The sequence below is a fragment of the Ornithorhynchus anatinus genome, chromosome 7 (assembly GCF_004115215.2).
Source record: "Ornithorhynchus anatinus isolate Pmale09 chromosome 7, mOrnAna1.pri.v4, whole genome shotgun sequence".
NCBI lineage: Eukaryota > Metazoa > Chordata > Mammalia > Monotremata > Ornithorhynchidae > Ornithorhynchus > Ornithorhynchus anatinus.
This window is the reverse complement of record NC_041734.1, coordinates 54,271,672-54,292,661: the sequence shown is the minus strand read 5'-3', so window position 1 is coordinate 54,292,661 and position 20,990 is coordinate 54,271,672. Positions and strand designations below refer to the sequence as shown.

Sequence of the window (20,990 nt, the reverse complement as noted above, 5' to 3'; positions counted from 1 at the left end):
AACTGACTCTAAAATAAATTAGGTAGGAGGAAGAAAGAAGAGGGGGTATGTTCATGAGTTCTTAAGTAATAGGATTTGCAAGATATGTACAAAAGTACTATGTATGATGGTGAATCCCTGACACAGAAGTGCTTAAGAAAGAAATATGTGTCTGGAGGAAATTAAGGCAGGGAAGGAGATGTGATTTCAGAAGGGGGAGGAAATGGAAGGGAAGGAGAAAGAGGTTCCAGGAATAGGGAAGAACATGAGCAAGTTGTTGGAGATGGGAGAGATGAGAACAAGATTGTGCCTTGAAATGAAGTGATAATAGTAATAATAATGATGGTGGTATTTATTAAACACTATGTGCCAAGCACTGTTCTAAGCACTGGGGTAGATACAGGGTAATTAGGTTGTCCCATGTGGGGCTTACAGTCTTGATCCCCACTTTACAGATGAGGTGACTGAGGCACAGAGAAGTTAAGTGAAAGTCACACAGCTGACAAATGGTGGAGGCGGAATTAGAACCCATGACCTCCGACTCCTAAGCCCGTAGTCTTTCCACTAAGCCATGCTGCTTCTCTTATGATGATGTTGATGGTATTTGTTAAACTTTTACTCTGTGCCAAGCACTGTACTAAGTGCTGGGATAGATACAAAATAACCAGGAGAGATTAAATAAATAATGCGTCCTATTTTTTTTTTACCTCATATGCTCTGCACTCAGTAAGAGCTCAATAAATACAATTGATTGATAAGTACATTTTTCCATATTTTTAAAATCATGTAAATTTGAGGATTTTTTTGTAATACCCTGATATTGGGTGGTAGACCAACTTAATGCCAAAACACAGTCTTGAGACTATAAAAAGGCAATTCTACTCTCTCAGATTTGGTCCCCTGGAACAAACAGCCTAGTGGCACTTTACAAGACTGGTATTAATAAGATACTGATGTTTTCTGCAGAGTTTTTATATGTGCTTTGTGTTTTAATGTAATTCCAATAGTACCTACATTGTTGATTTTAAGCTAAGAAACTAATTTCAGTTACAAGTTTAATTTAGGATGTGCTAAGGAAACAATTCTTGAATCAATTTGATCTTAAAGCTTGAGTCATTATAGGGCTTTGAGCTGAGAGAAATACACACAAACACACACACACACGCACATATTCTTCCCCCTCCCTACCACCCATCCTGCCACACCCAATAGTGCAGGACTTGATAAAGTCATATCCATTGATATTATTCTAAGTGTTGAGTTAAATGAATTTATTTGATAACCACAACCACTTTTGAAAAAAAATATGCTATCAGGTAAACACAAAGACAAAAAGTAAAAAATTCATCAGTACCCATAACCATTCCTCTGGGTTTTTTCCCTTTTGAAAAATGAATATGTAATCAATTCAGAGAAGCACCATGCCCTAGTGGAAACAACACAGGCCTGGGATTCAGAGGATCTGGGTTCTAATCCTGGATCTGCCATTTGCCTGCTGTGTGGCCTTTGAAAGTCACAACTTCTCTGTGCTTCAGTTTCCTCATCTATAGAGATCCAATAGTTTTTCTTCTGTTCTACGTCCTAGTAAGACTTTGTACTTACACTAGATGTTGGCACATTGTAAGTGCTAAATAAATACCTCGATTATTATTTTTAATTTGGATTTTGAATAAGTCCATTTATACATATGGCAATTGGAAAAAGTTTCTTTAAAAAATCCTATAATTTCAGATCTCTTTATTAAGTGAATGTTTACTTTTCTTATTGTTAGTTTCATTTCTTGTCAAAGTTATCTCGTAGCTTAGTGGCTAGAGCACAGGTTTGGGGATCAGAGAATCTGGGTTCTAATGCTGGCTACACCACTTGCCTGTTGTGTCTCTTAGTCTGTGTTTCAGTTTTCTCATCTGTAAAATTGGAATCCAATGACCGTTCCCCCTCCTACTTAGACTGGGAGCCTCATCTAGCACAGGGACTGTGTCCGGCCTGATTATTTTGTATTTAACCCTGTGCTTAGTACAGTGCTTAACACTACAATTATTATTAATATATTTTTAGCTTGGTTACGATACAGTATCATCTTGCTCAAAATACTCCACCAGTCCTCCCTTTTCTATGTAGCTACACTGATGGGAAAATACTGAAATCAATAAAATTTTCTAACCATCTGCTATAAACTGTCCCTCACCCTGGACAAATAAGTAAATGACTTCTTCCAAGGTTAGTCTTATCATTGAAAATATCTACACGCTGAAATAGTGAATTACTCTTGCTAGAAATAATTTTGAAATGACAAATCATTCTTATAATTAGCAGTATTTCCACATGAAGAGCACTGTGAACCAGGGCAACTGACCTAGTGTCAGAGCACTGGTTATCCAAAAGCACTCATTCTGCTAATGACTGACAAAAATGGAGTTTGCACCTGTTTAATAAGAACTTCATTTAAACCAGTGATAAATTCAGAAAGAGCTTAGGGCATTGGGTCAGAGGAGTGGGGTTTCAATCTCCTCACAGCTCAGCTTCCAACAATCATGAAAGTCAGAGCCTCAGCCTTCCCAATATTAAAAGAAGTTAAAGCAGGTTCTTGCTGATGCTTCTCCCTGCAGTGCTGGAGCACAGCAAGGGCTTATGAGTCAACCCAGTGGTGTGGCCAGACAACAGACCTCAATCTGGTACAAAAAGGGACAGGCGGAAGCTCTCATTTGCTGTTTCTCCCTGTCAGAGTGGAGCAGCGCAAGGGTTTATGGAAAGTTCTGGTGGTGTCAGAATAGGGTGACCTCTCTCCCAGGTGGCCACCCTCAGTCTGGTGAAGAAGGGATTGACAGAGGCTCTCACTGTTGCTTCTTCTTGCCAACCAGAGTTATAGCAGACAGTAATCGTTTCTTCCTGCAGCAAGAGCGTTTTAGGAAAAAAGTGTTTCCATGGAAAGAACATCACATTACTACATGCGATGAGACATAAATTTCTAACCTTCAGTGTCTAAGCTTTGTAGTCAAAACAATCATTAGGGAGTCAGGCACCACTTGTCCTTACCTTCGATCCATTCCCAGGAATCCTGGCAACTGAATGTTAAAGGTCAGGGACAGCAGCACCCCTAGGCCCAGCTGTCCTATCTCGGACTAGGAAGAAATAATGATTCATTATTATGCCAACCTGAGGAAGAAATCCCACTTAGAGTTGCCCTATTACCGCAGCTCATCGTAGCCCCCTAAACAGTTATTAAAAGTATTAGTGATCAAACTCCCTTCTATAGGTTTGAACATGAGGCTGCAAATATTTTTGCCAGTAAGAAACATGCAGACTCCAATAACTTTCTTTCCCCTCAGCTGCCGTGTGGTCATCCTTAGAAAGGTCTGAATATTTTCTTCGCTTTTTGTTTTTCCAGGGTCAGCCAGGAGAGCTTGGACCACAGGGACCTATCGGACCATGTGGAGCTTCAGGACCCCCTGGGTTGCCAGGAGAGAAAGGAATGAGAGGGGATGATGGATCTGCGGGAGCAGCTGGAGAAAGGGGTGATAAGGTAAGAATGATAAGCCTCATAAAATAAAAATAATTAATTATTGGCAAGCCGTGTGGCCTAGGGGAAAGAGCACAGGCTTCAAAGTCAGAGGACTTGGGTTTTAATTCCTGTTCTGCCACTTGTCTGCTGTGTGACCTTGAGCAAGTCACAAATTCTGTGTGTCAGTATTCTCATCTGTAAAATGGGAATTAAATCCTACTCCCTCCTACTTAAACTGTGAAACTCATGTAAGACAGGGACTGCATCTGATCCAACTATCTTGTATCTATCCCAGTAATTAGTACAGTTCTTGGAACGTTGTAAACACTTAACAAGTACCATAATGATAATGATAATAATTATTATGATTATTAAGGAAGCAGCATGGCTTAAATAAAACATCATGGGCCTTAGAGTCAGAGTACCTGGGTTCTAATCCCAACTCTGCCACTTGTCTGCTGTGTGACTTTTGGTGAGCCACTTAACTTCTCTGTGCCTCAGTTTCCTCACCTAAGAGGGGATTAAATCCTACTCCCTCCTTCTTAGGCTGTGAGCCTCATATTTGACAGGGACTGTGTCCAATCTGAATATCTTCTATCTACACCAACATTTAGAACAGTACTTGGTACATACCATAATAATATTATTATTACTAATAAAAAGCTACACTTGAGTGTTAACTGCCATTATACACATACTTCAAAGTTACATATTATTCAATAGGCTAGTATATTGAAGACCTACTTTAATACCAGGCATTATTATTTCACAAAGTTAATCTATCTGACTTTCTGTCCAGAGGAATGAAAGTTTCATATTTTGTTTTCTTTCTAATTTTACCAGGGCCCAACAGGAGTTCCTGGCTTTCCAGGTTTGGATGGTGTGCCTGTAAGTAATGAATTTAACTAAAAGCAAAATCATATGTTTTACAAATGTAACACAAGGTTTCCTACCCATTAAAACTCCTATGAATAGGAATTTTTAAAATATAGATGATGGTAATTCGTAGAATACAAATTCACTGCTGGAGAAAAATCAGGGGGCTAGAACATTCATAAAGGAGATTTCTAAAATATGAATCACATAGAAGGCCAGGTTTAACATTTTGAAGTAAAACTTTTGGAGTGAAAAATGAAGGCCAAGGGCCAAGCCCCAGAGACCAACCAATTCCGGACACCATCATTTCACAAAATCGCAATCAACCCTCTACTATCTCATTTGTTTAAAAAATTTCATTGTGTATTAAGCCAGTCTTTGGGCTAGTTAGGACTAGTTCAGTATTACGGTAAGGGGTGAGGGTAAAGAATAGATATCTATAATTGAGAGGTTAATGAGGGATTATAAGGATTGATTTGTTTTTCTCCATTCATTATAAAGCCATAAAATTCTCCATTCCAGATGATATAGAGGTTAGATTTGGAGACAAAACCCTTATTATATATTTTTATATATATGCAACTGACAACTGTTTAACTGTTACACTTGAAATATATGACCTTTTTTCCTATGTAAATTAACTGAACTTTTTCTAGGGCTACCCAGGACCTCCCGGATCAAGAGGTAAACCGGGTTTAGATGGCCATAATGGTTCAAGAGGAGATCCAGGCTTTCCTGGACAACATGGATACCCAGGACAAGTTGGCCCAGCTGTAAGGCATATTTGAAATCTAAATGTTCCTTCCCAGGGAGAGCATTGATTTTAGGATCGACCTTTATCCTCAATCTATGATTGAAAAATTGACTGCTTCATAATCCTCTCATCGTTAGCTCATGTGGAAATCTCAGGAACCTCCTCTGTAAGGGATTATTCCTTCATGCTTCTTTCAGGAATTTAGAGACCCCTGGTTGGGCTAAAGTGTTTATTGTTGGCTTCATTTGGTGTATTTAATCATTTCAGTTAAATTACCTGAAACATGCCACATGTAGCCTACATACATATTTAGATACATTCCTTTCCAAACACAGTTAAGAATGTGTCAAACTCTCATCCCAAAATATCCCAAAGAGATATGTCATGTCCCCAAATCCAGTATCACTTACGTGAAGCTTGGGAGCAGCTAGATCAACTTCTTATGATTACTATTATTGTTATTATTATTGCATTGGTTAAGTATATACTGTGTGTCAAGCACCATTCTAAGTGCTGAGATAGGTACAAGTTAATCAGATGGGATACAGTCCCTGTCCTACATGGGGTTCACAGGAGGGAGAAAAGGTATTTAATCTGTATTTTACAGTAGAGGAAACTGAGGCATAGAGGACATTATGTAACATGCCCAAGGTTGCATAGTAAGCAAGTAGCAGAGCTGGGATTAGAATCCAGGTCCTCCCCAGGTCCATGCTCTTTCCACTAGACCATGTTGCTTCTCATAATTTGAACTTGAATCTGTTTCAGATGGGTATTGGGCTCTCAAGATAACTATCTGTTACCACCACTCTTTTCTGCTCCGCTGCAATTTGTCCACCAAATACCCTAACTCTCGAAAGAGTAAAGTATAGCAAATCCTATTCTCCCACTTGCTCTCTTTTACTGCCCATCACAACCCTCCACCTGTGTTCCAGGCTGGCAGGCCCATATGACCTTTGCTAGTTATTAGGCAAAGGAAGTTCATTTTACAGGAGAGGAAGAAATCTCATTTTATAGCTGAATCGTAATATTCAGGAAAGGCTAGAGGTGGTTCCACAGTAATTACTTTCAGGCTAAAAATTTTGTGAGGAAGAGAGCTCTTAGACATTCACTTTCTAAATAAACAATGAACGCTTGTTTGAATGAATCTCAGCAGATTCTAAAAGTTTTTGCTGAAAATATGTTTTACTGAAACTGGTACTATGTAGGTTGGATCCAGGCTCACTTTTAAAGTGTTCTTTGAAAGATGTTTGTTATTATGTTTGTTATACTTTGAGTTGATGGTACAGCAAATACGATAAACATATTAAACTGGCATCCCAATTCTTCTTATCCACGTCCATGGTTCATCCAGCTTTAAGTGTTACTTAACCACCAAAGAGAGGTTTATTATATGGTTTCTGCATTTTTGAGAAGTGAACTCAATTATGTATGCAAAATCATTAGCCAGAAGCTAAATTTCAGGTGAATTGAGACTCTGTGGACCAAAAACTCTCAAATGATAATAACTTAAAGCCATCGAGGGAGGGACACAGGGAATAATAATCATAATTCAGTTTAGGAACTAGTGAACAAGAAAATAGAATGTACCATAATTTTGTTTAGATTTTTCTTTTAAACAAATGTTTAACATTTTCAGGGTCTACCTGGACAAAAAGGAGAGAAAGGAATCTCAGCATATGTTGCAGAGAAAGGTCCACCTGTAAGTATCCAACATTGTTTTCAACTGTTGGTCAGATGTGTGAAATTCTTGTAATTGAATAATTATTTAATTATTTGTCAAAGCCAGTATTGCCCTAATTTGGAGGTTATGCATATTTTAAAGAAATCAAAAACACTACGAGGAGGTGCCATTATTGTGCATTAGCTCTTTTAATGTTAAAATATATTCTCTCCATGCCTGAATCTGACTCTGAGTGCTTGTGAATGTTCAGATTTTCTACCATGATTCATTCATGCATCATCCATGCATATCATATAAAGTGTGAGGATTATTGATTTAAGAGTTTTCTACACTATCACAGCAATATGGGTCATCCCATTATAAAGATTGGGATCAAACCAATTCCAGTTATACCCATTTTTTGGAAAGCAGGAAAATGGCAGTGGTAATACAATTCTGTAAATGAAATTACTGTTGAATCAATACTTATGCAAATAGTGATGACATTGCTCAGCTGTCTATTAGTGGAATTGACAATGTCCTCTAAGATCAGTTCCATTTTCTCAAAATTTTTAAATGAAATTGAGTATTTGGGAAAGTGGGGAAGTTTAGAGTGGGTTTCCTAGGGCTTCTCAGATCTATCTGAAGAGTTTTAGTAGGCTTTACAGGATTAATCCATCTTCTAAAAATCTTACTTTCAAAATGACACCTGCTCATTATTTTCTGCTGGGTGGAGCTAGGATGATATGAAATTGCATGGGAATTTTGGAAGCATCATTAAGGGTAGTTTTTAGCACATCAGCAGAGTTTTCTGACTTGGGATGCTGTTCAGAAAAGACTCCCCTCCCCCCACCCCCTTCCCTCTGATCCTCCTCTCCTCCCCTTCCCCCATCTCCCGCCCTCTGCTCTTCCTCCTTCCCCTCCCCTCAGCACTGTACATACTTGTATATATTATTTATTACCCTATTTATTTTGTTAATGATTCATCTATCTCCATGATTCTATTTATCTTGATGATGTTTTGTTTTGTTTTGTTTTGTTCTGTTTTGTTTTGCTGTCTGTCTCCCCCATTTAGACTGTGAGCCCATTATTGGACAGGGATTGTCTCTATCTGTTGCCGAATTGCACATTCCAAGTGCTTAGTACAGGGCTCTGCACATAGTAAGCATTCAATAAATACTATTGAATGAATGAATAATCACATAAACTCTATCTAGGTTATCCTTCAGTGCTACAGGTATTTTCTAGGTTCCTGATGGCCCATATAATCTGGTTCTTCCTACTAAATTGTTTAAATTCTTCTGGTCAACAGTAACAACTGACTACCAGATGTTTCAACATATTTGCATTATTTCAGAGTAAATATAATCTTGGGCACTAGCAAACTATACAGTATTACTTCATTGAAATCTTCAAAGAAAATTTTTGACATTGCCATCTTACCTACGTCATCTATTGGGGAATTGATTCCATATTGTCACTACAATCATGTTTTTCAACAGTGTTGGTGATAACTTGGTCTACAGGCTATAATCATTCATTCATTTAATCATATTTGTTGAATGCTTACTGTGTGTAGAGCACTGTACTAAGCGCTTGGAAAGTACAATCCATAATGCTAGAAGGACAAAATAATGAATTTTTTCATAAATCAGCATTTCTGTTTTCTGGGTAATTTGCCATTTTCCAGGACTACTATTGGTAGTTGTTGAAGTAATATTTAGTGAGTGCCTCTCATTATAGGTGAGTCTCTCTCAGTGAAGCTGTAAGAAGAGGTGTAAAACAGGCCCAAGAAGGGGAAGGGTTGGGCTTAGGGTGGACTTCTGCTCAATAATGGAAGGAAAGAAGCCACAACTCTGCCAACTCTTAGCTTTCCACCGACACCCCTCCCTGATTCCTCTTGCCTTGGCCACCGAGGGTTCACTTGCTGCTTTTTTACCCTGAACAGTTGTTCCTATGCAGATTGGAGAGGTCCAATCTCACAGAGCATTCCCATAACCCATTAGATCTAGTTCCCCTCTATAAAATCCAGTCAATCTCAGTGGTATTTTCTGAGTCCCTACTGTACAAAAGAAGTTAGGAAATTTCCTCAGAATAATGATCCATAGTGGAATCCTAGTCATTATGAAGCTAGCGTATCATCCCCTTTAAACAACTCACTAATGAAATACTTATTGTTACAGGGAGATCAAGGTATCCCAGGACCTCCTGGCTCACCTGTAAGTTTCTTGAGTAATTTGCATGTTCTGATTCTACCAGCATAAGACATTTTCTTATTTCTCCAATGAAATTTCTCTTTTGCTTTCCTGATTTAAGAAGCACTGGGGTCAAGTGGAAAGAGCAAAGGGCTGGGATTTAGGAGACCTGGGTTCTAGTCTTGGCTATGCCACTTGCCTGCTGTGTGACCCTGGGGAGATCAGGATACTTTCCTGTGCCTCAGTTTCCTCATCTGTAAAATGGAGATTAAATATACTCTCTCCCTTTCCCTTTGACTTTGAGTCCCAATGTGGGACAGTGACTGAGTCTGATCTGATTATCCTGTTAAACCCCATCATTTACTACAGTGCTTGGCCCATAATAAACACTTAGCAAATGCCACTTTTATCATTATTATTATTATTATTATTATAACATAAGTGCTGTGGAAAGAAACAAAACCTAATTTTTCTTCATAGATTTTGTTTGCAGCCTCATCATTCAGTGAAGTTTGTGCTGTTCCACTGCACCACAGTGGCCTAGCTGGCTCACTCTCTGAAAGCACTTTCTAAGCACTTTGTAAAAAGGGGAATTTACTAAGTCTCCCAAAGTCACTTTTGGGTGGATAAGCTCTCCCATGAAGCCTATGGGATCCTCCTGTAGGCCTTATGGGTAATAGGAATCCATGACAGGGATCCTAGGCCGTGCCAAAGGCTCGAACATAAATAAGGTCCTTGAAGATGCTGGCATTCCTAGCAGTGGAACAAGAGTGTGTGCTGGAATCAAAGCTTTGGACTGTGCAGGCAGGCTACCTCTGAATCTATGTTTCCTCAGTGACAAGGAGGTTCGCTCCAAGTCAGTTTGGTCCCCAGAAACCACACTGTTTCCTAGGTGAAGAACAAGGTGTGGTTGCCCATACTTGCCTCAGGTGGAGGTAGTCAAATATCAGATGGATATGCCAGAATTCCATACTGTTTATGAAGAGATGAGAGTGGCACAGTGGATAGAGCATGGGCCTGGAAGTCAAAAGGTCATGGGTTCTAATTCCAGCTCCCCCACTTGTCTGCTGTGTGACCTTGGGCTTGTCACTTAATTTTTCTGTGCCTCAGTTACCTCATCCATAAAATGGGGATTGAGACTGTGAGGCCCATGTGGGACAGGGACTGTGTTGAACCCAATTTACTTGTATCCACCCAGCACTTAGTACAGTCCCTGTTACATAGTAAGCACTTAATAAATACTACTGTTATTATTATTATGCCAAGTCATCTTTCCCTCTTTTGAGCTAATTATAGTCCATTTGTCCAGCAAATATTCAGAGCTGCAGACAAACCTGCTTAATTGGAGTCATAGATTCCACCCTGGGGGGCTCTAAGACTTCCCAAGATTGAGAACTGCAATCTCAAAAGACCTAACATCGGCCACAGTCCTGTTAGCTGAAGAGCTACGATATTGGGGCTGGAGACTGCAAGGAGTCGGTCAAGGTCGAAGGCCTCATCCCGTGGGGGAAGGGAGGAGAAGCCTAGGGTAGGAGTCATGACTCTAATTCATCTGAGACTGTCTACAGCCTTGATATGTGATGCACAAATAGACTCAAATTCACCCAGATTTGAGGGAACAGGGTGGAAAGGTGTAATAATGATAATAATAATGTTGGTATTTGTTAAGCACTTACTCTGTGCCAAGCACTGTTCTAAGCACTGGGGTAGATGCAAGGTAAACAGGTTGTCCTATGTGGGGCTCATAGTCTTCATTTCCATTTTACAGATGAGGTAACTGAGGCACAAGGAAGTTAAGTGACTTGCCCCAGGTCATACAGCTGACAAATGGCAGAGGCAGGATTAGAACACATGACATCTGACTCCCAAGCCCGTGCTCTTTCCACTAAGCCACGCTGCTTCTCACGTGTAGGCATGAGGAAGTAGTTACCTTACCTGACTCACATTTGGCTTGGCCAAAATTCCTCTGTTGGCTTCTCCAGTGTTAACTTTAGGCCAGTTGTTCTTGGAGAGATGTAATTTGGTCAAGATGCTGAATTGATCCTGTAATCTCCAGCTTGAAGATTTTCTCTCTTGAAGGATCCCACACATCTCCATAAACCAAGGCTAGCAATTCTATTCCCATTTATCTTGCAGGTTGTAATCTATTTTTTCATCGGTCATGGAAATATTAAGTACTTAGTCCTATTCTCCTCTTGTTAGGGGACAGAATAGAAGTGCCCAAATGTTACACTGAGTGAGATTTCTCCAGCCCCCCACTAAGATAACCACCTTACAGACCACTTTAACATTCCCAGAATATCCTGAGGCTTAATCTGACAGAGGCTAAGTGGCTGAGTGAGTCGGCTGTGGGTTTAGAAGGAATGGGGAGCAATCCCGCTTCCCAGAAATCCTGCCCTTGAAACAGGCGGAGGCTAGAATTACTCCTATTTCAAAAACTAGATGGAGGGGGAAGTAGGGTTACAGTCTCTCCAAGGATTTGCTTGTGCCCCCTGGGGAGAACTGAGCTAGTAATTAAATTCTAAGGCATTTTAAGTAGGCATTTTTACCTGTATAGAGCACCCAAGAACCTTTTTCTTTTTCTACTTACCCTTCTTGAAAATGAATTTCTCCCAATATGGAGACTCCTCCATGGGCCAGAAGTTAACCTCTTCTGATTACTTGTGGTCCATTTCAGCTTCCATATATCCTGAAGACTAGTGAGAAAGCTTGGGCATACTGCAGTCAATAGAAGAGGAATCTAGTGTAAAAGAAAGAGATCTCATGAAGATCTTTGAAGTGAAGATAAATGAAGATGTAGATTTTTTGCTAATAAATGCATATTTACATTTGTTTTGTTTCTAGGGACCAAAGGGCCCAAGGGGAGCAAAGGGCGGTATGGGGTTTCCGGGTAAACCAGGTGCAGATGTAAGTCTTACATTAGTGTTCTGCTTAATTTGAATAATTTGAACTCAAGTGCTCTCCTGGGAAAAACTGTTTCCCCATTCAGGCTACACTGATTGACTAAGCTAGCCCTTCTACCTGTCCTTGGCTGCTGTTGCTGAGTAAACCATAAGCTGTAAAAAAACTCCCTTTTTCAAAATGAAAACACTTTGATTTTTGAACAGAGGGTGTACTCAAAACACAAAACTAAGGAAACAAAGCTTACTCTTTGTTGTTTTGCTAACTTTTATTTTTCTGTGGCTGGTTTAGGGTCCTCAAGGCCTTCCTGGATTGCCAGGTGCGCAGGTAAGAATTTCCTGGTTCAGGTATTTATATACAAGGCAAGATGATATACTTTGATCCGAGGAACATGCCAACAGGGAAAATCAGAAAGGTGATTCATTTCATCAGTAACATAATCAAGCAGGAAATCCTTTTTTGCTTTTTACTGAGCACATATTACCATTTCTTTTTTTTAGGGCAATCCAGGAGTTGGCATTAAAGGACAAACTGGAGATCCAGTAAGTATGCATTTTTTATTTAAAAGTGATGTAACCATATAATATTTTAGAAGATTTTCTTTTTGGTAATTATACCTTCATCACATGCTATTTTTATCATTATGTAATATTGCATTCTGGAGTTTCAAGCCAGAAAAAGCTCAGGAGTGATCTTTGTGGACCCAATCAATAAATAATAATGATGGTATTTAAGTGCTTACTATGTGCCAAGCAGTGTTATAAGAGCTGGGGTAGATACAAGGTAATCAGATTGTCCCAGGTGGGACTCATAGTTTTAATCACCATTTTCCAGATGAGGTAACTGAGGCACAGAGAAATTAAGTGGCTTGCTCAAGGTCACACAGCAGACAAGTGGTGGAGGCAGAATTAGAACCCATGACCTCTGACTCCCAAGCCCGTGCTCTTTCCACTAAACCACTCTGCCTCCCAGTAAATGGCTTTATTAAGTGCTTATTGTGTGCAGAGCATTGTACTAAACCCTTGGGAGAGTATAGTGCAACAGAGTTGGTGGACACATTCCTTATTCCCAAGGAGTTTACAATCTAGAAGGGGAGACAGACATTAAAATAAATTATGGATATGTTCGTAAATGCTGTGAGGCTGAGGGTGGGGTGAATGTCAAGTGCTTTAAGGGTACAGATTCAAGTGAATAGGAAATGCAGGAGGGATAAGGAGTAGGGGAAATGAGGACTTAGGAAAGGCCACTTGGAGGAGATATATTTTTAATAAGGCTTTGAAGGTGGGGAGGGTGTTGGCCTGTCGTATATGAAGTGAGAAGGTGTTCCAAGCCAGAGGGAGAACATGGATAAGGGGTTGGTGGAGAGAGAGGTGAAATCCCAGGTGCCATGAGTGAGTTGGTGTTAAAAGAGTGAAATATGTGGGCTAAGATGTATTAGGAAATCAGCAAGGTGAGGTAGGAGAGGAATGCTGAGTGAATGCTTTAAAGTAGATGGTAAAGAGTTTCTGTTTGATGTGGTGGTGGATGGGAAACCACTGAAGGTAAATGAGGAGAGGGGAGATATATGCACTCGCTGATTTTTTTTATAAAGGTGATCTGGGCTGCATCATGAAGTAAGGACTGGAGTGGGGAGAGACAGGAGGCAGGGAATCTGATGCAGTAGTCGGGGAGGGAGATGATAATCTTCACCAAGCTCAATATTGTTGTTCATCAGTCTTTGTAGTGAGTTGTAAGCATCCTGGAAATGGAACTGCAAAGATACAGCAGACCTGATTTTATTCCAGTAGAATTAAAAGTAATTTTATCTCCTCTTTGTCTTTGAACTTTTTTAACTTAAGCTTTAAACATTACTTGTTCTGTTTTTACTAAGGCTTTAGCAGTTTAAATTATTGGACAAGTCAGGGTAAAAAGAAAAAAAGATCTTTACAATAATAAGAAAGAAGCAGCATGGCCTAATGGATAGAGCATGGGCCTGGGAGTCAGAGGGACCTGGGTTCTAATCCCACCTCCGCCACTTGCTGCTTTGTGACCTTGGGCAAGTCACTTAAATTCTCTGTGCCTCAGTTACCTCATCTGCAAAATGGGGATTAAGACTGTGAGACATATGTGGGACGAGGACTGTATCCAACCTAATTTCCTTGTATCTACTCCAGCACTTAGTACACATAATAAATGCTTAACAAATACCACAGTTATTTGTTTTTATTATTATTAACATTGAGAATCATATCCTGGTAGAGAAAATGGGAATAGTAGATGAGAAATCTACTACCGATAACGACTAAGGCAGGGACTCAGGTTTAAGAAGGGTATAAATAATGGGTGTGCATTGAGGAATTACCTTTTTTATTTGCAAGTGTATAAATGTTTTTAAAATTCACTTCAAAAACAGGATTTAAACTAGGCAGTTGCATCGTGATTCATACAGACAAAATTCCACATAATACTGTCAGTATTTCTTTATTTTTTACAGGGAGAAGTTGGACATCAAGGGCCTCCAGGGCCACCCCTACTGGTTGGGCCTCCAAGTTCATGTCTCCACAAAGGAGAAAAAGTTTGTATTCAAATCTATTCCTTTTCAGTATTGGTGGTACCAAATTGTACTTAAAGGAACTAGTGTCATTTCTCCGATTGTCATTATTTGCACTTTCTACACTGTCTTGCATCCTTATATTAGAAGAGTAATAGTCAAACATATTGGACAATTAAACACGTGGGTCAATACAATAACTCTAAATTGTAAGTAAGCATCAAATGATCAAATTTTGTACCTTTAAAAGCTCACTTAAAATATTGATACACACAGAGGAGCATAGCTCCCAATAGGGCATAATGGATAGAGCACAGTCCTGGGAGTCAGGAGGTCATGGTTCTAGTCCCAACCCTGCCACTGGTCTGCTGTGTGTGACCTTGGGCAAGTCACTTAACTTCTCTGTGTCTTGGTTACTTTATTTGTAAAATGGGGATTGAGAATGTGAGCCACATGTGGGACGGGGACTGTGTCCGACCTGATTACTTTATATCTACCCCCAGTGCTTAGAACAGTGCTTGGCACATTGTAAGCACTGACAAATACCACAGTTATTATTACTGATAAACTTGCTAATCTCCCTTTCGCTCAGCTGGTGGGGGTGCAGTTTTTGCATGGTTCAGTAGACTATAAAAATCAAAATTGAGCCCTGCTGTTGGTCTGGTGCAAAGCATGCCCAGTGATTCCTAAGACCTTGGGTCCTAATCCCCCTTCTGCCCATAGACCTGGTTCACAGCGATGATAAATCATACATGCACTTCTCAGTATGATGAACTCCTGCCTGCATGCTAACCTGTTGCACTCAATCCCCCAGTGGGAACATGGCTGACAAAGACAAGAGGTAGCAACTGGTATGTGCGAGCCACTCTCACTCCAGACAATTCCTCTAGGCAGTTTTTCAGTCCCTAAGCCTCAGGAAGCAGCATGGCCTACTGGCAAGGGCCCGGGCTTGGGAGTCAGAGGATGTGGGTTCTAATCCCGAATCTGCCATATGTCTGCTGGGTGACCTTGGGCAAGTCACTTAACTTCTCTGTACCTCAGTTATCTCATCTGTAAAAAGGGAATTAACACTGTGAGCCTAAGTGGGACAACCTGATTATTTTTTATCTACCCCAGTGCTTAGAACAGTGCTTGGCACGTAGGAAGCACTTAATAAATACCACAATTATCATTATTATTATTGTTAACCAAGTCTCACCTATTATTCTTTATGGAAGATCAAATCATCAGAAACCTAAATTGTCCTGTGGAGGAACAGATTATTGGTTTGCGGCATCAGCTTCTTTGATCTGTTTTCTTATATTACCCTCTTTTTTCATTAATTGAAGCGTGAATTGGTAAATATTAGAATGTATTAGGCAGACCTCTAATTTACTGGTATGATCCTCCTCACAGTCAGTACAAAGCCCTAGAACATAAACTGTTATCATCTACTCATTATTCAGTTTAGTCATAATTTCTAATATTTACCACGCTACCTAAATCTTCTAAACATATAACAGAATCCTTCAGCACTGCATTGTAGATTTTATTGGAGACATTTAGGGTCCTGGTAAGAACAAGTCTGGGAGAAAATAGGAAAACAGCACTTGTCTCCCAACCTTCCAGGGATGTTGTGGGGATAAAATGGAATAATTGATGTGAAAGTGCTCTGGAAAAGCCATGCAAATTCAAGTTCTTGTTATTATTTTAGATGTACTGATCAAAGAAAGTATGAAGTGGAATTATAAAAAGGAACAAAGGATTCATTTCTTATTATAATACAAATGTTCCTTAGGAAGGTTTTATTTCTGAAACATTTGGAATTCAATCTCTAAGTAAAATAAGATACACTAGGAATGCTTCCTTGAACTAAATTGAACAAATCCAAGTTAAATCAGAGACGAGAAAGGAAACAGCAAATCCCATGCAGGAACCAGTCGATTTCAACTTTGCTCCTTAGGGGAAGCCTGGTAGAATATTTATTGTCTCCAGAGTTAATGAGAATTGGGTAATTGTAACTGAGATTTATATAATAAATAGTCAGTGTACATGTGTCAGTCAATCCATTATAACATATCACCTGTGGTTGAAAAGTGCTTACGAGAGCCTGGTCTTTAAAATAACACTCTTTTTTCAATTTGCTCTTCAGGGCACAAAAGGGATGCCTGGAAAAAGTGGCCTCCCTGGCCCAGTTGGAGCTAAGGTATTTGATACTCTCTATTTCTTGGATGTTAGGTACCTTTATTAATGGGTTTCCTGATTTTTATGTTAGTTGTTGGCTCAACGTTGGCATAGGAATCACTCATTTTGAATTTATAATCTAACCCTTTCTTTAAGCTGCCAAGAGTAATTTCTGTCTCTCCTTTTGTTCTATCCCCGTTGCTGAAAACTGTGATGGCTCTCATCAACATTTCATGTGCATATCTCATATCATTTAAAACTGACTGAAGGGTGAACCTGGAAGTGGGGTGAAGGGAGAGAAAGGTATTCCTGGATTTCCTGGTCTTCGGGTAAGAACGATTCAAAACGAGTGAATGGCAGTATGAGTGCTACTGTATTTCCATCCTGTTTCTCTTCCATGTTTTATAAACGGACTTTAGACTCACATCTGGGAAAATTCAGGATATTCGCAACCTGAAAATAAGCATGGTTTGCCTTGACAATCAAATGCAAATATATATCAGTGTGTTGTGAATTATTATACCTGCTATACAGATATAAGGGCAGACCAAAATTGGAAATGAAGTGAAATGGAAATGATAGTGAGCCTAATCACCCTATCCAGAGGTCTTAAGGATGCTGTAATTCCCTCTTGGGAAAAATGGCGTCCCTCCACCTTCTCCCTCATGCACTGTTTGAAGCAGTCATTCACTGCTTCCACTTGTCCTGCTTCTCCCCAATGTGCCTTTTGGAAGTGCATTTAAGGATAAGTCTCATGATCTCAGGAGAAGGGATCAGGAGTGGCTAACTCACCAAATGAAGAATCAGCATGGCTGAGTGGATAGAGCACAGGCCTGGGAGTCAGAAGAACCTGAGTTCTAATCCTCCCTATGCCACTTGTCTGCTGTGTGACCTTGGGAAAGTCACTTCACTTCTCTGGGCCTCAGTTACCTCATCTGTAAAATGGGGATTAAGACTGTGAGCCCCGTGTGGGACAGGGATTGTGTTCATCCTGATTAGCTTGCACCTACTCCAGAGCTTAGTAAAGTATCTGGCATGTAGTAAGGACTAAACACATACAATTTTTAAAAACAACAAAAAAACCCCCAAGTGTATATGCTTTCTGTCCTGTTTCTAGCCTACTCCAGATTCTGCCCCTAACTTTTTCCCTAAATGTGAATGTGACAACATCCTTGTGCTGTGCCTGGAGTGGGAAAGGCATTCTTGTCCCTCCTTCCAAGCCGAGCATTCCTTATGCAATCTTAAGTCTACCCATTCTCTCCCTTCACTGGGGACTGCGTTAGCTTCCACACTGAGAAGAATCAATCTTGTATTGACTTGGCAACTTTCCTTCAAAGTGTTTTTACAAGCCTACGGAGCAAATTAACCATACAACCCTTTGAGAATGAGAAAGTGCAAAAAATAACATTCATTTTAATTCTATTCTCTCACATATTGATTTTTGCATTTGGTAGGGTCATTCTGGTTCCTATGGATCCCCAGGCTCTCCAGGATTAAAGGTAATGATAAATAATCGGTCTGATAAATAATTTAATTATGACTTTAAAACTAATAATGATTAATTATTTAATTATGACTTTAAAACTAATAATTAAGCACTTATAATGTGCCAAGCACTGTTCTTATAAGGTGATTTATACGAGGGCTTCAAGATAATATCCCAAGCATACCTATGCCACTGATAAAAAAGGTTGTATCATTATATTTTTATTGTTTATCATATAATATTATATAATTAAATATTATGTTTTATATTATTTGGAGATATACATTCTGTAGCACTAGAAAACCCCAAACTAAATAACAAAAATTGCTGCAGAGCATACTGGGGTCAGGGAACAAAATAAACCTTTTTCAAACAATAATAATAATAATAATGGTATTTATTAAGCACTTACTATATGCCAGGCACTGTTTGTTCTAAGAACTGGGGGAAATACAAGCAAATTGAGTTGGACACAATCCCTTTCCCATGTGGGGTTCACAGTCTCAATCCCCATTTTACTGATGAGGTAACTGAAGCACAGAGAAGTGAAGTGACTTGCCCAAGGTCACACAGAGAAGTGGCAGAGCTGGAATTAGAACCCATGACCTTCTGACTTGCAGACCTGTCCTCTACCCACTATGCCATGCTGCTACCCCATAAAAGCTGAGACCACAAACTTATGTTAGCTTACTCAAGGAAAATACCAAAATATGTGTTCATGGATGTTTTTAGGGGGAACCTGGAGAAGTTGGCATTCCTGGGAAGTTTGGATTTCCAGGCATAAAGGTAATCAGATCTTTTGGCTAGAGAATTTCTCTGGCTCCATGTTCCCTATCAAACCTTCTCTCAAGACAGGAACTCCTAAATAAAAATCATTCCAAAGATTAAATTTATAAAGATAAAAGAGTTTCCTGTGGCATTTTTGAGACATAAATCATTAACGAAGAATGCAGGGGAATATTCTACACTTTTCAGAAGAGTACAATTCTGCTCATTAGTAATGCATCTGAAGGGATTGTGATGTTGCTACTACCTATTGTGTTTTTTAAATACATATTGTATCTCATCCCTGAGCTTAATGATGCTCTTCTGCCTACCCCAGAAATGCTCCAGTGTTGGTGACTGAGGCAATAATATTTCCTCCCCCAAATGCAAGGACCCACATTTTCAAGGCCCTACTGAGTACCACTGGTGAATTACATAGCTGCAATTTAGGAATTTACTGCTCCAGTGCACTAAACCCATGAATGGTTTAATACCTCCTAGATGTATCTGTTTATATCCATGGAGTATCTTATTCATCGGAAGAACATGGGAGAACTCGCACATTTTCTCTCCTTTTAGAATTCCACCCAATTTCTGCTGTCCTTGCGCAGCTTGTATTTTTTTTTACTAAAAAGAAAGGTCCTCCTGGTCCTTCTGATGTTGTTAGACAGCAGATGAAAATGTGGCTATCTCTAAAAAAAATTAATGCTTTCAGGGAGATCCTGGAGACCGGGGGGAACCAGGGCCACCAGGTATTATGGTAACTCCACCTGTTCCACTAAAAGGTTTGTACTTTTTTTCTTAATCTTTGTAAATAAAAAATTTGAAAAACTTAATTTAATTCATGGCCACAGAATCTTATTTATAATTCTATGGGATAGGTACCTAGTTAAATATACCATGGTATTTGCAGTTTTAGTAATTATAGATGGTATAATAACATGACCTTCCTTTTTAAAAAATAGCAGACCAAAGACAATGAAACTCACTCATAATGGTGCCATGAGTGAACAGTAGCCCAAACAAAAAGTATAATGTTCAAGAAAGAAAAGTTGACAAATGGGAATTCAGAAAAGTCATTTCATTTAATTTTAATTTTTTCAGTGGATTTGCATTCAATAAATCTTGCTATTAAATAACTAAGTAGGACAAGTTTCCAGTCCACAGTCTTTACTGTGCTTTACTAAGTATGACAAACGTGAAGTGTTAAATCCACAGTTAAACTGTTTTTGGATAGGACTTCCAGGAGATCCAGGAGTTCCAGGTCCCTATGGAGAAATGGGATCAGTTGGAAAGGTTGGCCCACCTGGTCCTTCAGGTAAACCAGGTGAAGACCGGGCAGGTAAGAAACTAATTTTCTTAAACCTGAGTATTGGAAAGTTTCTTCAGAAGAGCTTGAGTAAAGTGAACGGCACTCTATCATTGTCTGAAACCACCTAGCTCACTGCTTTTCTCTCCTTGGGATTTGGAGTTTGCACAGAGACTCTAGACTTGTTGGAAATTGCAGATAATTGATGGTCTCCAAAGTTCACACATAAGACATTGCCTCTTACTACATGCCCTTTAGTAGAATGGTGACATCTGTAAGGATAAAGGTGACCAACGTCTAATACATCTGTTTATAAAAGGCCAATTCCACACACAGTCAAAAACCGTTACTAGATCTGAGCTTATGGCTGCTATTTAATTCTTTTGTGATAGTGCGCTGGCAAATAATAAAGAAAAGTATGAAGATGTATTGTTCTGCAGCTCTCGTCAAACCAACGAAACCCTTAAATCCAGCCAGTAAAATCCACAGTCTTAATTTCTACCTATTGGACCATTTCTCTGAGTAGCAGTTATCAATTCTTTGTTCATATACGGGGTGGCAGATGGATTTCCTGCTTTAAAAGGATTGCTGGGTTGTTGTTTCAGTGCTCTTTGCAGGCATCTTCATTTTCTAGGTGTTTGATATCCACCCAATCTCAATAGTTTAATATCATCTGGGGAGTTGGTATCATCATTAAATATTTGGATGACATCAACCATTTATCACCACAGTTCTCAGAACACCTGTATAACAATGTTTCTATTTTTCAGTTCTTACTGTTGTATAGTAAGTTAATGGGGGATAAGTCATACATCTTAGATGCATCCTTGAGTTCTTCCTCTTTTTTGGTAAGTGGAAAAATGTGTTGGTGCT

The 20,990-nt window shown here is 39.4% G+C and overlaps 1 protein-coding gene across 3 annotated transcripts in view; it reads left to right on the top strand.

The window, feature by feature from the left end:
* Positions 1-20,990, top strand: part of COL4A4 (collagen type IV alpha 4 chain) — a 123,132-nt gene that overhangs the window by 22,968 nt on the left and 79,174 nt on the right. For all 3 annotated transcript variants that reach the window (XM_029068969.2, XM_029068967.2, XM_029068968.2), the window contains 15 exons: positions 3,365-3,499; positions 4,322-4,366; positions 5,011-5,127; positions 6,745-6,807; positions 8,952-8,987; positions 11,808-11,870; positions 12,156-12,191; positions 12,365-12,406; positions 14,338-14,418; positions 16,526-16,579; positions 16,827-16,886; positions 18,012-18,056; positions 18,776-18,829; positions 19,524-19,593; positions 20,046-20,150. In XM_029068969.2, the coding sequence (XP_028924802.1) occupies positions 3,365-3,499; positions 4,322-4,366; positions 5,011-5,127; positions 6,745-6,807; positions 8,952-8,987; positions 11,808-11,870; positions 12,156-12,191; positions 12,365-12,406; positions 14,338-14,418; positions 16,526-16,579; positions 16,827-16,886; positions 18,012-18,056; positions 18,776-18,829; positions 19,524-19,593; positions 20,046-20,150 (1,006 nt within the window). The remainder of the gene's footprint in view (positions 1-3,364; positions 3,500-4,321; positions 4,367-5,010; positions 5,128-6,744; positions 6,808-8,951; positions 8,988-11,807; positions 11,871-12,155; positions 12,192-12,364; positions 12,407-14,337; positions 14,419-16,525; positions 16,580-16,826; positions 16,887-18,011; positions 18,057-18,775; positions 18,830-19,523; positions 19,594-20,045; positions 20,151-20,990) is intronic.